Below are 16,617 nucleotides of genomic sequence, written 5' to 3'. Positions count from 1 at the left end.
TGCATGGTCTTGGGCTTCTCATGTTCTCTTCTTGCATGGTCTTGGGCTTCTCGTGTTCTCTTCCTGCATGGTCTTGGGCTTCTCATGTTCTCTTCCTGCATGGTCTTGGGCTTCTCATGTTCTCTTTCTGCATGGTCTTGGGCTTCTCATGTTCTCTTTTTGCATGGTCTTGGGCTTCTCATGTTCTCTTTCTGCATGGTCTTGGGCTTCTCATGTTCTCTTTCTGCATGGTCTTGGGCTTCTCTTGTTCTCTTTCTGCATGGTCTTGGGCTTCTCATGTTCTCGTTCTGGATGGTCTTGGGCTTCTCCTGTTGCATGGAAGGAAAGGGCTAAGCTGTGCTCCAGCAGGTCCTACAATAGCACCAGGTACTAGTCATGTACTCATCTTTCAATCCGTCTTCTGACATATTTGATGGAAAAGAGAAATAAAATGTCTCATTTAAGATGGATGCGGGGGGGGGGATCTTTCTCAAAAGCAGTAGACCTGGTAGATTTTTTTTTCCCAAGGGAAAAATTGGTCAGAAGTCATTGCTTGCAATATTGTCCTTGTTTTTCCTAGGAATATTTTTTCTTCTTAAAATTCCCATGTTTTATGAATTTACAAAGGAGGAGGTGGATTAGGTTTGGGTCATGGGCTGGGAGACAAAAGAGTTCCCATCAGTGAAGATGCAAGACAAAATTTACTTTTCTACAACGGCTTGACCTTTTGCTACAAAGCAGCTGGAAAACGTCTTTATTCCTTGGCAATTGCTCATTAGCGGCTCTGAAAGATTGATGTAAACAAGCTCATCTTTAATTGGAAATGGGCAGTACAGCACAGGCTATTTTGAGATAGCCATCACACCATATTCCGGGGCTTTGTAGATTATGATTTTTTTTCCACACAGTAGTTGTGTAGTTGTTACTCTTTTGTTTCCTGGGGTCTAGATGGAGAAGTTGTGCTTCCATTATGGGAAAATTGAATTTTCCCTTTATTCAAACGGCAATGTTTTGCTGCTGGCAAAATGTCATTCCATTCCTGTCCATCAACTGCAGTAGTTAGCATGTGTAATGCATTTTCACATGTGTCACGGGTCTCACTCTCAGTTCAAGTACTAAAGCAGGAGTTGCCAAGTGTGGGAGGTCTGCCGTCTGTGGTGTGCTCTGAAAAAAAAAAAAGGGAAACAATTGGCAGCAAACCGCTCTGTAGTGCTCCATAGCGCTAAAAGGGTTAAATGTAGTTTGTTTTCAAGCTAAAATGGACCTTTTGGTGCTCCATAGCAGCTGCAGAGCACTAAACTATCACATTTATCATAGAATCATAGAATAGTAGGGGTGGAAGGGGCCTATAAGACTATCGAGTCCAACCCCCTGGTCAATGCAGGAATCCAAGTCAGATAGATGGCTGTCCAGATTCATCTGGAATGCCTCCAGTGTGGGAGAGCCCACTACCTCCCTACGGAATTGGTTCCATTGCATATTGCTCTAACAGTCAGGAAGTTTCTCCTGATGTTCAGCCAGAATCTGACTTCCTGTAACTTGAGCCCATTATTCCGTGTCCTGCACTCTGGGATGATGGAGAAGAGATCCTGGCCTTCCTCTCTGTAGCAACCTTTCAAGTACTTGAAGAGCGTTATCCTATCTCCCCTCAGTCTTCTCTTCTCAAAGCTAAATGTGCCCAGTTCTTTCAGTCTCTCTTCATGGGGCTTTGTTTCCAGTCCCCTGATCATCTTTGTTGCCCTCCTCTGAACCCTCTCCAGGTTGTCTGCATCCTTCTTAAAGTGCGGTGCCCAGAACTGGACAGAGTACTCCAGATGAGGCCTAACCAGTGCTGAGTAAAGGGGAACTAGTAACTGTGCATTTGGTTTCTTTTTCCTAGGTGGAGAACTTGGCATTTATCCCTATTAAATGGTATTATGTTGTTTTCTGCCCAGCGCTCCAGCCTAGCTTCAGGACAAGCTACATTTGACGCCTTTAGTGTTACATAGTGTTACAAGTACCTTTTTTGGGGGGGGGGGAATGATTAGCCACCAAACTTGGTTACATGGTCTGCATGCAGTCTGTGAACTATGTGTTGCCCACCCCTGCACTAAAGTTTTTAATAAATGCCAGTTATGCTGCATCGCCACAGATGCTGGTTTTAAGAGAAGGAAAATAAATTAGAGCTGGGTGCAGATGGCCTCCCAAAATCCTCCACCTTATTTGTGGGCAGAAAAATTTGGGAGACAATTTCACCGAATTTCTCCAGGGGAAGGAGAAATTCTCAACAGTTTCTCACTGGTAGAGCTCCCTACTGGCAGGGCTTGTAGCACAGCTTCTTTTGTTTTTGGTAAGGGTTTTTTTGGTTTTTCATATTGCAACAGCATGCCGCCATTTTGCATCCATCACAATGCAGGTGTGTGTGAATGGCGGGGGGCAGTGTTGTGTCAAGCTCCAGGGATGAGGTGGAGTTAGTGCTTTGCCAAAATCTGTCCTCCAATTTCCAGAAAGTTTTCTTCCCCCATGAAAGGGGCTTGCATTGTTCTGCCTCATTCTCAGGACAGTCTATAATTGATGTTGAATTTCTTTCGGTGGTGTTTTTGAGCTTACCTAAATGCAGCTAGACTCCCAGGCTGCCTGCACTGCCTGATCTGAAAAAGCCCTAAGGGAGGAATTAGCTCATGATGGGCTTCACTTGGACTGTAGGGAGCTGAGGGGGCTACAGGCTGCCAAAGAGATGATAGTACAGTGAAAGACAGGACACTTGTGCTCATTCCTCAGCCACCTCCTAAGTAGGGGTAAGCCCAAGAAACCCAAGCCCAACCCTTGAGAATTTCTCCGAAATTTCTTCACCATTGAATTTGTTTTCGAAAGCAATTTCTCTTCTGTCGAACGGAATGATGAGAATGGTTGAAAAAAATGCGGGATAAATTTTCAGCAGAGCAATAAAAATAATATTTTAACTAAAGCAGCAATGCCCGGTTAAATGCTGAGCTAGTAGTACCTTTCTCAGTTAGAGTCTTGTTATTTTGCCATCATTTGGAGAAAATCTTATCCTTATCCCATGTAGAAAGCTCTCTCTCTCTCTCTCTGTGTCTGTTTGGCAGCTGGTTCCAAATTTTGCTTTATTCTGTTCCTTTGAAGTTTTGGGACTTGGCTCTAACAAAAGGCACACAGCAAGAGCTTGTGACTACATGTAAATACTCAGCGGTAATATTTTTTGAAACTCATTGTCATTGTGGCAGCTGGTTATACTCTGACTTCTTGCTGCCACTGATCTTCACTGTGCATGTGACTCAAAATCAGAGGATGAATTTGGACCTTTTATTAAAATAACGATCCCGCTTGCATTTATCTGCCTGCATTGAATTCTGTGATAGACATTATATTGAACTATACTGCATAAACATCGCCAGACCTCTAGGTAGAAAGGATTTCAGCTGAGAAGGATAGAGTTTTTTGTGCACTCCCCGAACCTTCAATTTACTTCTGTATTTCATTACTTGTTGTTTCTAACTAATTGTCTGCAGGCCGTGCAAAAATAGGCATTCATGGCTATTGGCGTTTATTTGCAAGTATTGCATTTGTATGAGCTGATCCAAATGAGATGCAGCAGTTTTGGCTGATCGTTATGCTGTGTGACTGAGGACCAAACCAGACTATTTACATTTTAATGGCCTCCTCCCCACCCCACCCAGCCCAGCTTTGATACTGCAAGGGAGTTGGCTGGGGGAGGGGGAGTCTTCAACAGCATAGCATGGGGAGATAAGAAAGGCAAGGGTGTGGATTTTGCTCCTATCATCCACGTACTCCATTTAATAGACCCCCACTCCCGCTTTATAGCCAAACTAATCATGTCTGTCTGTCTCTCCCTTTCCCTCCCTCTCCCTCCCTCTCTCTCTCTTTCTCTCTCTCTCTCTCTCACACACACACACACACACACACACACACACACCTATGCCTGTCTGGTTTGTTCCTGAGACTGGCTCTCAGTGGAAGCAAGTAGCGGGGTGGTTGTCTCAGGCGCTGGATCTACAGTGTGCATTGATGCAGGGAGAGAGCAAGGGTGTGGTGAGAGACTGTGTGGATTCCAGAGGAGAAAGGATGAAAGAGGAGGTGGTGTATATTGTGGAGACGGGGGGAGAGGATAAGAAGGGGACCATACTCTAAGGAGAAATCGCATATTAGAAGAGAGAGCTCAGTGCCCCACTCCAAGACATAAGATTATGTCAGGGCTGGCTCAAGTTATTTTGGTGCCTGAGGCAAAGGGCAAGATGGTGTCCCCATAATTCAACACGCAGAAGCAGTTGAACTGGCAGTTGACTCTCATTTCAACACAGGCAATGGGACAGTGTCCCCCACCACACCTGAGGGGAGCAGGCTACCTTAGGAAATGCAAGACAGGCTTGAACACAGGCAGTGGGGGAGTGTCCTCCACCACACCTGAGGGGAGCAGGCTACCTTAGGAAATGCAAGACAGGCTTGAACACAGGCAATGGGAGAGTGTCCTCCACCACACCTGAGGGGAGCAGGCTACCTTAGGAAATGCAAGATCACACACAACATCGCTCTTAAGTGCCATGGTATTGTTGTCGCCACCCTCCCCAGCATCTGTTACCTGAGGCAGCCGGCTCACTATGCCTAATGGTGGAACTGACTTTGCGTGCAACCAGGTTCTCTAGGAGCAGATATGCATAACAAGAAGTTTGGGTAAAAAAATGGACTGGTATACATTTTGGGGATGATTATATTTTTTAATTATTTCAGAAGATTTGTTGAGTAAGCTGAATGTTCGGACTTTGTACAGCAAGGAAATAGAAGGTTTGATAGGATATCGTGCTGTCAGAACAGCTACAAAGGCCTTGAGAAGAGGTGTTTTCACCCTTGAGGAGTTTTTGAATCTGAGAAAAAGAAGGCCAGCATAATTTTCCTGAGGGACTCTTAAAGTGAGAGAATTTCCCCATTCTGTTACTGGTATAGTTTTAACTCTGCCAGAAGTAGCAAAAAGGAAGTTGGAAATGACTGATTACTGCTTTACAACATATAGATTTTCTAATAAGCTGTTACTCATTAGTAAGCCTTTTTTAAGACCTTGTCATGATAGCCACTGTAATTACATCAGTTAGGATTGGAAGGATCAGCTACAGTTTTAAGGGATTGGTTCATAAGGAGAGTGTTGTATCTCTATATAAAGTTCATTCAGTACTTGACAAGGAACTAATGAAAGATCTGCGTTTGCAAAATCAACAAAGAATAATTTGCACTTTGCAATTTCTTCTCAGACATAAAGGATCATAATTGGTCCAATAAAAATCTTACTTAAAAAAGGACCATCATTTCCAAGAAAAAGTTGTATAACATAGATCATAATGGCCTTGGCAAGATTCTTCCATAATGGCAAGTTGCTTCTTCTTTTTTTTGGTAGGACACAGGAAATCTCAGGAAGCATGATAACATGGTGTATCTCCTGTCATCTTGAAAGCATTCCAGTCCAGATAGTTAATTTCTTGGATTGCTGTTTTCAAATCAACAAACCAAGATTGTCCTCCAAAGACTTCCACTATTGTGCAATTTAATGTTTTTATAGACACAAGTATTTTTATTTGGCTATTGCTTATCAGTTAAACTCCCAAACTTGGTTAAACCCCCAAAGCAGCTTACCATTGAACACCCCCCCACACTAATGCTATTGTAACCATCATATGCAATAATACTGCAGTGCAAACCTTCCAAAAAGCCACTGATAAAATCCAAAGCAAAGAAGAATGATAAGAACTATTCCATATTCAATCTAAAAGCAGCAATCACAGGCCTTAAATTAAACTTCTGGAAGGAAAATGCTTCCTAAAAGTGTCAAATGTGGGGAAATGTTTGTATAGTGAAGGAAAATACTTGAATATGTATATGATAAAATAGTGGTATGTCTCCACTAGTCCGCATTTGTGCAGGTCGTAGAAGAAAATGATACATTAGGTATGTTACATGCTTGCCTGAATAACGAAAGCTCAATGAATGTTTTTCCTACAGAAAAGCAGCTTTGAGAAATCTTGATTTGGAGTGGAGAAGCTGCTAGGGTGGTTAGGAAAGGGAGGCTTAACCTTTTCCCTACTCATTGCTTCTTCTTTCCAAATCCCATGCCACTTCTTGTCATTGCCACAAGGTTCTAAATATTAGTTAGACCCTTCAGGTTGGTTTTAATCTCATTGCTCTTCAAAATCATGACACCACTAATATCATGTTTAGCTGAACATTTGGGATTGAATGCAACTTTCAAAGAAAGGAAAGATATTTAATGAAGGAACAGTGATGAGATAATCCCCAGGATCTGGGGATATAACATGGCCTGCAGATATGTTCCGAGCAGTCAAGACTCTGAATGAAGATTAGTTTTTCTTTAATGAGGAACTAACTTCCATGCAAAGGAACTCAGAAGTTAAGCTGTGCAGTGCAATCCCACATATTTCTACTCCAAAATAAGCCCCGTTAAGTTCCGTAGGACACTCCCAGGTAGTGCGTATGGGATTGCAGCCTGAATCTACTAATCTGGATGAAATGTGAACTACTCGAGTTATTCATAATGTTGACAGCTTCATATTGAGGTGAACTGGCAGATACACAGGTACCCTGGGATTTGAAAGTAAAGTAAGGAATTTGAAGGATAAACTCCTGTGTTGGCTCTGAACGATTTGTGACCCCCCCAAAGCTGAACACAAACAACAAGCAATGTATTGTGGTTTTGCAAGTGCTGGAGTAGGGATGGCATGGGTGCCCGATTCAGTCCAGGAATCCAGCGGGCCTGCTGCTGCCCACAACCCCGAGCCCTGCTCACCAAGCCCCTGCCCCTGCTCACCCCCTGTCCGCGCTTGGCGAATGGCCTGCACTCACCCCGGCAGCCTTGTCGAGCTTCATGGTCACCATTTTCTGAGAAATAAAATGGAGAGCGCAAAAATGCACAAATTTGCGCACATGCGAAAATGCACATTTTGCGAATGTGCACATTCATGTATATGAAAATGCACATTTTACGAATGCGCATATTTGCTTATGTGCAAAAATGCATATTTTATGAAAAATGCACATTTTCGTACACAGTAATATGTACCTTTGCAAAAATGCACATTTCACACATGAAAATATGCACATTCGCAAAAATGTGCATTTTCGCGCATACAAAAAATCCCCATTTTTGCGATCACCATTTTATTTTTTTTAGAAATGGTGACTGCAGACATCGACAAGGCCACTGGGGTGAGTGCGGCCTGCTCGCCGAAAGTGGGAGGGGCATAGTCTGGGGACCGGCAAGTGGGGGCAGGGCAGGGCTGGGCAGGAGTCCAGAGAACCCAGACGGGGGTGAGTTTGCACATCCCTAGGCTGGAGAAACCACTACCCTGGCCCCCAATTGGCTGTCCTAGACAAGCACCAAAGCCAGAGATGTATTCAGCCCTTCATGGGCCAGAATCCATGGTGAGTGGCTTCATTCAGCTTTGTAGTGGGTTGTGTCAGCCTGCTTTGCTTCCTCCTTGTAACAGCTGTCCCGAGGAGCCCAGCGTGAAGCTTTGCCTGATATCAGATAGCAGTTGGCATCTTTGCAATGCATAAATTACCCTGCTTTGGCACCAGAGGAGGGCAGAATGTAAGCATTGTCTTGGATTTCAGCTGCTGAGCACTTGAGCATGGGAATGTTACATGTAAACTCTCCTTTTGGATGCCATGTATGGTGGTGTTGAGCTGTAGGCTTCAACCGTTTGTGAGCACTTAAATAAAACACATGTTTCTTCTCACCGTTGATATATTGGGTGCTGCCTGTCCTTCCTGTTCACAAAGACTTGAGCATCATTGTTGTTCATGCCAAACAGGACTAATCATTCCTATTCTTGGTTGTTGTGCCAGTTCAGATAGGTTTAATGGATATGTGAAACCCCCTTTGCCATTAGCCAATTATAGTATTTTTTTCATCAAATGGCAGACCATAAAAGGTTTCCAGAAATGTTCAGAGAATGTTTATGATATTATGTATACTGTGCATGTTATCTGTTCCTTGGACCCACTTAGCATGGGCACCCCAAAATGGCATCAGCTTTGAATGGAAACAAGGGTTTAGATTGAGAAGTGGGTGGAGCGAAGACTGGCTTTGAAATCTCCCATCAACTGCTGGGAGTGAGAAGCAAACACAGCTATAGCATATCTACAGCAGGAGTGGGGAACGTGTGGCTCTGTAGATGTTGTTGGACTTCCATTCATCAGCCCCAACCAGCATGCCCAATGGTCAAGGATGATTGGAGTTTTTGTCCAACATCTGGAGGGCCACATGTTTCCCACCCAGATCTACAGGATAAGCATCAAAGACAATGGGGCAGGATAAATGCATGTGGACTTCAGACGCTTGCGAAACTTTCCCATGGGTAGTTAGGAACATAGAAATCCAGCTTATTACTGTGTCAGACCATTGGTCCATTTAGCTCAGTATTGTCTACGCCAGGGGTGGGGAACACGTGGCCCTCCAAATGCTGATGAACTGCAACACCCATCATCCCTCATCATTGCTTATGCTGGCTAGAGCTGGTGGAAGTTGCAGTCCAACACCATCTGGAGGGCTACATGTTCCCCACCCTTGTCTCTGCTGACTGGCAGTGACTCGCCTAGGTTTGAGACAGGGGTTTTTCCCAGCTCTCCCTAGAGATGCCAGAGATTGAAGCTGAGACCTTCTGCTTACAAAACATGTGCTTTATTACTGAACGATGACCCTTCTCCTAATTCATTAGAGGACTTTTTGCACATAACAGGAAGCAGCAGTAGTGCAAGACTGGCACATCTGTTTTGCTGCAACTTCTTCTCGTGCAAAGCACCCCCCATTTGCTTGTTTCATGTTGTGATTCTTTCCAGGAAAACAAACTGGATCCCCCACTTTGAGAGGCTTGTACAGCTATTTATTTTGTAAAGTCCACTACAGAAAGAATTTGGAACCTCTTCAGAAAAAAGGAGATATGCATTCTAAGTTACCCAGTTTGTGGACTTGCACTCTGAGTACATGAGGAAATATTTTGAAACCTGCTGTCCCCACCAGGAAAAAAGAAAAGATCCCTCTCTGACAACCGTTATAAGATGAAACATTTGACAAGTCACTGAGGTCGGCATACCCTGGAGTTTGTGAATAAGGCATCTGGTTTAGAGATGAACAGAGTCAGCTGGTTCATATTCATCCCAGAAGGGTGTCTCTCCAGTAGCTATCATTTGTCATTCAGGAGTGCTTGAATATATCCTTCTAACTTGCTCAGCGCTGCTGGGAACAAAAAACAGTCTGATGAAATTGTGTAGTTCAGCTTTCCCCAACCTGGTGCCCACCAGATGTTTTGGACTACAAGTCCCATAATCTCTGACCATTGGCCACCCTGGATGGAGCCTGCTGTGGTCTGTTTTTATTGACTGATTGATCGATCGATCGATTGATCTCACACACATGCTCATTATTGCACATAAAGAACATGGCTGCAGTCATGCATATGATCACTTCAAGATGGTTGTGCAGTGCTTTATCAATGTGCGCATGCACTATCAGTCGTGCTGAGGAGGGGTGGGGAATATACAAATGAATGGAAGCAACAGAAAGCTGCCCCGACCCGTATGTGCGCAGAGCTCTGTACAAAATCCAGAAATAAAAAATGGATCAGTGGAGCATTCTTAATGCAACAGTGCCATTACAGAAACAAGACTTGATGATTCAGAACCCCAAAATCTGGAGATAAATTATCCAGATGAGAATTTTAGAAGCATCCTTGCTATTCATACCCTTTGTCATTCCTATAGCTCTTAGTAGTGCTTTGTGTAGTATTATTATAGTATGCCTCCCCAGCCATTCCAAGACCCTTTTTTGTCTGTGTGTGAGGAATTTTCATACTCATACATGTACAATCATTCACACACACACACACACACACACACCACCACCACCACCCTTTCCGAACATTCAGTAGACTGGAAGAGCAGCTGAAAACTGAATTGCCCTTGGTTTTTGTCAGTTCTGATAGGATCTCAGGCAATCCTGATTCATATCTAGTGAATCAGCCTTCTTGAGGGCTTCAAAGGTTTACCAAGAACATCTGTAATCCCAAACAGGAGTGGGAGGTGGGGGTGAGACTGCATAGAATCATTCCTCTTTAAAAAATAAACCCAGTACATCAGAATGCTGCATTAGAGCTCAATGTATCTTCCTAAATTATGCTCTTAATTTATAGTAGATCTGTGCTGCTCACATCCACAAGCATTTGACCTTGTAAAAAGATGCATATTTCCACTGCCTGCTATTAAAGATAATGCCCTCTGAGCTGGTTAGAATTCACTGCTATTTTCTTTCCCTCTTCTCCTTGCTCCATAAGGCTACTAAAGGATTCAACTTCTCCTGTAAAAATCCTATGGGAACTTCCTTTGCATGTTGCAAACATAGCGTTCTTTGTGAATGAAGTCATACACATTTTTACTTCAGTGGCTATATCCTGTTGCTGAGAAGCAATGTGGTTCATGCTGACGAAAGACACTATTGGAGTAACCATCCACCAAATCTGAGTATTGCATCTCCTTGCGTTAACGTCCTTAAAAGTCTGAAGGATTTTAATGGATAGGAAGCACCCCTATGCCAGATCAGACCATTTGGCTAGTCCAGTGTTGCCTACTCTGACTGGCAGCAGGGTCTCAATCAACGTCTTTCCTATAATCTGCTACCTGATCCTTCTAGCTGGGCATAACAGGGATTGACCTTCTGCATGCAAAGCACATGCTTTACTACTGTGCTTTGGTCCCCCCCCCCCAATGGTATAGGTACCCTCTCCCCTAGGCAAGGTTGTCCAAAATTTGAGCCTCTTGCTGGGACTTAAGAACATACAAAGCCACCTTATACTGAATCGGACTATTGGTCCATCTAACTCAGTTTTGTTGACATTGACTGGCAGAGGCTCTCCGGTTTTTCAGGCAGGATTCTTTCCTAGCCCTACCTGGAGATGCTGGGGATGAAGCTGGGAACATCTGCATGCAAAGCAGGGACTCTACCGCTGAGCTACACTCCTTCTAAGTGAGAAACATATGCTGAGACCAATTGTGTCAAACTAGCTTCGGTCTGGGAGTTGGATTGACCCTCCCCCCCCGGACATCCCTCTGTGGCTTGGATGATGTCAGGGGGCAGGGCCCTATCTGTGATGTCAGGGGCGGGACCTGGCCAAAATGCCAGCAGGAGCATCTCCAGCTGGTGCCCTTGTTGGGGAGCCAACTTCGGTCCAGCCAGGCTTCTGCCAGCTAGGGAAAGCCCAGGCAGAATGAAGACCAACAAGGCACCCATTTTGCTCCTCCATCACCTTCCCACAACAGGAAGCAATATTAGAACAAATTCACATGGGAAGTGCAGATGATATGGTTGCTTCCCCTTAGGGATGTTGGATAAATCCACAACAGATTCAAATGGGTTTAGACCTGTGGATTCCACAGTGGACCGGCTTTTTCCAGGTCACGCAGACTTGCAGGCCATCTTTTTTTTAACTCTTTGGAGGGGATTTGTGCAAATTCTCATTAGTGCTAATGCACACTTGCACAAGTAGAACAAAATTCTCATACATCTCTAAAAAAAATCTGTTTCTCTCAATGAGTGGATGATGGAATGAAATATGCCTAACAATCCACAAAACACGGAACAGATTTCACAAAATCTGTACATCCCTACATGCTAACATCATTCTTTGAGAGCTCCTTCTGTATGATCCTGCTCTTCTTATATTACAAACATGGCATGAGATGGTGCCATAGGAAATGGCAACCACACTACTTCTATAACCTAACAACCAGCCCTTCATTCCATGAATATAAATACTTCCTACATCCAAATAAGGGCATTTTAGGACTGGCTGTCAATAAGAGGGAAAGGAAAGGGGATATAAATGGTTCCCAATAGCAAATGTGGGCAGATTCCTCCCTTCCTCCCCCTAACCTTTCCTTTAGTTCAGGCCCAGCAATCAAGGCTTGGCAATTTTCAGTTCGTATTTATTGGAATCAATAAACACATGGAAATGAGCACTTGTTTATTATGAGAAACTGGCAGCCGTGGTTTTTGTTTCATTGTAATCTTTTGTTGGTCATGTGGGAGAAGTATGAGTTTAACAAACAAACAATAAACACAAACCCTGTCATAATAATGATTGTAATAGAAAAGATGGTTCAAAATGTTCAAAAAGTGAGTTGTTTGTGTGTTGTTTTATCTTTCTTCAGGTTGCCCAGGACAAGGGAAACTGCTCTTCTCAAAAAAACCCAACCCCATGCGTCATTCCTCAAGAAAAGGAGAACATTTTTCACACAATATTTGCCTTTTTTACCAAGTCTGGGAGGAAAGTTCTGGTAAGAAGCACTGAAAAACTCCATTGCCTCATTCCAGAGCTCCACATCTGCATAGGCTCTCCAGTGCTATTACAACCAATGGAGCTCTGTGACCATGTGGAACACTTTCTGTCTGTGGCTGGCAATAGATAATCCTTGTCTTTCTTTATTGACAATAAATGACCAGCAATTGTGCATCCAGTTTATAAATTTTAAAAGAAAATGTTTATAAACAAACAGATTTTTAAAATGTGAAACATTTCGGCATAAAATGCCAGCTTCAGTCACAAATGGGAGTAGGCTACAATGCCACTTAAACACTGAGCCAGAACCAGCAAGTAACAAGCCTCAAGGGGGAACCAAGATTAACACTCAGATTTCCTACATCATGTGTAGTTTGACCCTCTCTCATTCTTACAGCACAATCAATGCCAGTTTACTCAGAAGTTAGTCTCACATGAATTCAGTGTGACATACTTCTGAGTAGACATGTATAGGATTATGATGTTAGTATGATTTATAGCATACTACAATGTTGAGGCTCCTATTGATTTGGAAGCTTGGGACTGTGATGCACACTTACTCATTTTTTTTACTCTTGGGAAAAGCTTCTAAATTGAATTTTTAAACTGGGTTTCCAACGAACTGCCCATTTCAATTCAATACAGGACAGTTCATTTATATGAAGCAAAAAATACAGGAAGCTGCCTTGTACCCACTGAAATTATTGGTCCATCTATGTCAATATTGCCTGCGCAGGCAACTCTTCTGGATTCAGGCATGAGTTTTTCCCTGGGACCTTTTGCATGCAAAGCATGTGCTCTGCCACTGACCTATGGTCCTTCTCTGAGGCTGTTTCTACATGAGGCATTTATCATGTGCTTGTTATTGGCCGCTCATGGAAGCTGGCAGGTCCTTTACACAACATCATCAACTTCCAGGATGCAGTGGTTTTTTCCAGTTATCCCATCTTTTAAAAGATTGAAGATGAGCCGGAATCTTTTTGAAAAACCTGCCATTTCTGCATTGGGTAGACATTGCCTACCATGATAATTCACCCAATAGATGGTGCTGTTTCATTGAAAAATATAGAAAACCCTGGCAAGGCTGCTGAGAAAGGGTGTTTTCAATTCCATGTCATGTTCGTCATCTAAAGGAGCCAATCCTAATCGTGCCACAGAAACAGAAGCAAAATGCTCCAACAGGGCTGCAGGATTTTTGGTTATTGTGGAGACACCTTAAAATGTAAGGTCCTGTGTGTATGAAAAGATGCTACACAGGATAAAATATCATCATCCTGCACCTGGGACTTTGCACATTATAATCTGTTCTGTATCCCCTAGGGACTGTCAGTTTTGATAGCACTTATCTGTTTGGGGGGAGATGGAATCCAGACCCCCTCTTTACCCCTCCTCCAAGGAAGGTAACCATTCCAACCATATACATTTGAAGGGAAATGACCATGCAGTTCTTCACGTACAACTGTACATGTTCTGGCTACTATCACACATAGGGAACTCTGGACCTTAAAGTAAAAGGAGCTTATGATAGCAGATCACACCTGGATTGAAGTCTAAATATAATATTTAAAAAATCAAATATTTCAAATTGATTTTTTTAATTGATAAATATATTTCTATAAATACCTTGTTTGTCAGCATTTGTTTTGTTTGTTTTTTGTTAAGAAATAACCGATGACTGTCTAATCCCATGTTTATTTAGAAGTTGAGTTACCCTGATTTCAAGGGGGACTTATTCTCAGATAAGTGTATATATGATTGCATCCTGAAAGGGCATTGTGTTACTCCATATCATCCTTCTGCATAGAACCACCACTAAATACCTGCATTGCCTAGCTCCCATTTACATGATTCCAAAGCTGTATGGATGATTTATTTCTGGAAATTGTAAAGCTTTATACAAGGGCTTCCTAGGAGATGTTTCTGGAGAAGCTGAACAAGAGTTAACAAAAACATGGCTGCTGTTATCCCAGGTCCAAAAGCTGAGCATTGTTTATTTTTTTATTTTATTTTATTTTATTTTTCCTTTCCTTATTTGCCTCACAGCTTTCTACTTGTCTCCCTTAGGACTGTGAAAGATCAGACAGGCCCTGCTTAATTATACACTGTAACTTAAGCTCACTAGCAAAAGCAGAATCGCGCACCATAGATGTGCAGATGCTGTTGAATACAGAGATATTAAAAAAGGTGAGCATAATTGCCTGAATTATAATGTTAAAGTTTCTCAACATAATCCAGCACATGGTGGGAATTAAACTGGAATCATTTAGATTTATTGCTTCATGCACTGCAGTTTGAGCAGATCTCAGAAATTTAAACAAAAAGGAATTTAAACTGGTCTGTTTTTCCATCGTTCAAGCTGCTAAATACCCTGGCTCTAAACTTCTGTACAGTATTAAAGCAAGAAAGGAAATAAATATTTTAGCTCCATCCACATCAATGAGATTCAAGCCTGATTCTCACAACCCTTAGATGCCCTTAGAAATGATTGCTTATTTTCTATCTAGGCTGTCATTTTATCACTGGCACACATTGTCATAAACGTCTTCTGAGCTCTCTGTCATGGGCACAACAATGATTCAGCCTCCTGCTGCTGGTTTCTTTTCAGTTTTGGTTTCTTCATGCTGAATTGCGGTTCAGAATGCGGCACTGAAATGCTTGGGCGATTGTTTCTTCACCTGGAACTGGGCTGCCATAAAATGTTGGCCTAATGTTGAAAATCAGAGGTCAGACATCCACCTAAGGGGGCAAGTCAATCAGTTTAGTGTTCAATGTTTAGGAGAAAATGTAGGTGTGCTTAGTCTGACTGAAAAGTCTGTATTGGGAACAATGGCACAAAAAGGGACTTGGGTATGCTAAGCAAGGCAAATCCATCCAGCTGGGCCCCTTCTAAAAAAGAATCCTTTATTCTGTGCCTTGTTACTTGGAAAACCATCTACAGGGTTGCAGCAAGAGTAGTGTGGGGTCTCATTATCCTTGATGATGTGGTTAGTCCCAAGTGACAGTGGTCCAAACATCATATCTAGCCACCAACAAAATGGCACCCAGTGGCTCTACCCCAGTAGGAGAACACTTGGACCGTAGGCACTATGTCATTTCAAGCCACAGAGTGAAAGTCATGTGTATGCTTTTTGCTGGCCAGGACTGGAATTATGCCTCCAGCTGTGTTCCAAATTGTCATTTTGCTCCTGCAGTACCATGTAATGGTCATGTCACTGTGAAACTGTAATTCTGATCTAGCTCCAGCAGAGGGCATGCAATGCAATTTTACACTACAAGAACAAATACTGACTTTAAAAGGTAACTGGCTGGACCACTTGTGTTTAAACTCTTTGTAGGAAATACAAGAGGGATTCACTCTTGAAGGAGAGAGAAAAAACACCATAGATATATTTTGGCTTTTTATAGTGTGTCATATCGGGATGTAGTTTAATAATAAACATATTTTATCCGACAGTGTCCACGAGCGCATTTTAGTAATTGCATCTAAATATCTGTTCTTAATTATGTGGAAATCATTCAGGTTAAGATGTTCTTTGCTGACGGTATTTGGCAGCACATTACATTCTTTTAATTGGGCAATGTATCTGGACTGGGGAGTTTTTCATCCAGATCAGATCCAAGTTTGAAAACAAAAAACAGCGCCACGGCATATCAGATTTAATGGGGTGGGTTGGATTTAAATCTGGAATATTGCTTGAAAGACTTTGCATCTGATTTGAGGCCATAAAAGAGCCAGTGGCTAAAAGCCTTTGAAGGCTGCGCATTTGACAGTGCTGGCTCAGCTTTGGTTGTTCTTTCATCCTTAGGACAGTTCATCAGTCATTCAGTTTGTAACAACAGCAAAGGTGAAGGTGGACACAAAGATCCGGGCAGTAGAAGTCCCCAATGGGAATTCAGAAGAAGCCATGGTGAGTGAATGAATCTGAAGAGCGAGCAGCATTGCTTGTGTTGCTCATATGGAATGCATTAGATGATCTTGCACTGAGTGAGGAATTTGTGGTCAGGCCTATGCTTAGCCTACAAAAACGAGCAAGCGTGCCTTGCTTTGAATATATCAGTGATGCTGTTGCCTCGCAATCCTCCTGTGGTCTGTCTTGCTGTGATAAACCTTGTCCCTCTAGCAAATGATGTTACTGAGAATGCTTTAATGTGCTGCAACTAGCCCACCTTGTAAAGTCCTCGAGTGTACCTTTTGCTAAGCAATGAGTTCAGTTTCCCAGGATGAAGCTGAAGCCTGTTTTAATCAAACACAGGTTTTTTGGAAATCCAGGAGACTTAACCCCTT

At 42.8% G+C, this 16,617-nt stretch overlaps 1 protein-coding gene across 9 annotated transcripts in view; it reads left to right on the top strand.

Annotated features, from left to right (window-relative positions):
• ITGA9 (integrin subunit alpha 9) overlaps positions 1 to 16,617 on the top strand; it is a 331,280-nt gene that overhangs the window by 273,650 nt on the left and 41,013 nt on the right. For 7 of the 9 annotated variants that reach the window (XR_014792283.1, XM_084857953.1, XM_084857952.1 and 4 more), the window contains 3 exons: positions 12,205 to 12,330; positions 14,397 to 14,516; positions 16,139 to 16,240. Coding sequence is in view for 7 of the 9 variants with exons in the window: in XM_084857953.1 (XP_084714079.1) it covers positions 12,205 to 12,330; positions 14,397 to 14,516; positions 16,139 to 16,240 (348 nt within the window). In the remaining 2 variants the exon portion in view is untranslated. The other 2 variants (XR_014792284.1, XM_084857950.1) reach the window with 2 other exon arrangements.

This window comes from Heloderma suspectum, chromosome 5 (assembly GCF_057233095.1).
Source record: "Heloderma suspectum isolate Gila_16-S chromosome 5, 16-S_ref, whole genome shotgun sequence".
Lineage (NCBI taxonomy): Eukaryota > Metazoa > Chordata > Lepidosauria > Squamata > Helodermatidae > Heloderma > Heloderma suspectum.
The sequence above is the reverse complement of the archived record's forward strand: the minus strand, read 5'-3'. Positions and strand labels throughout refer to the sequence as shown.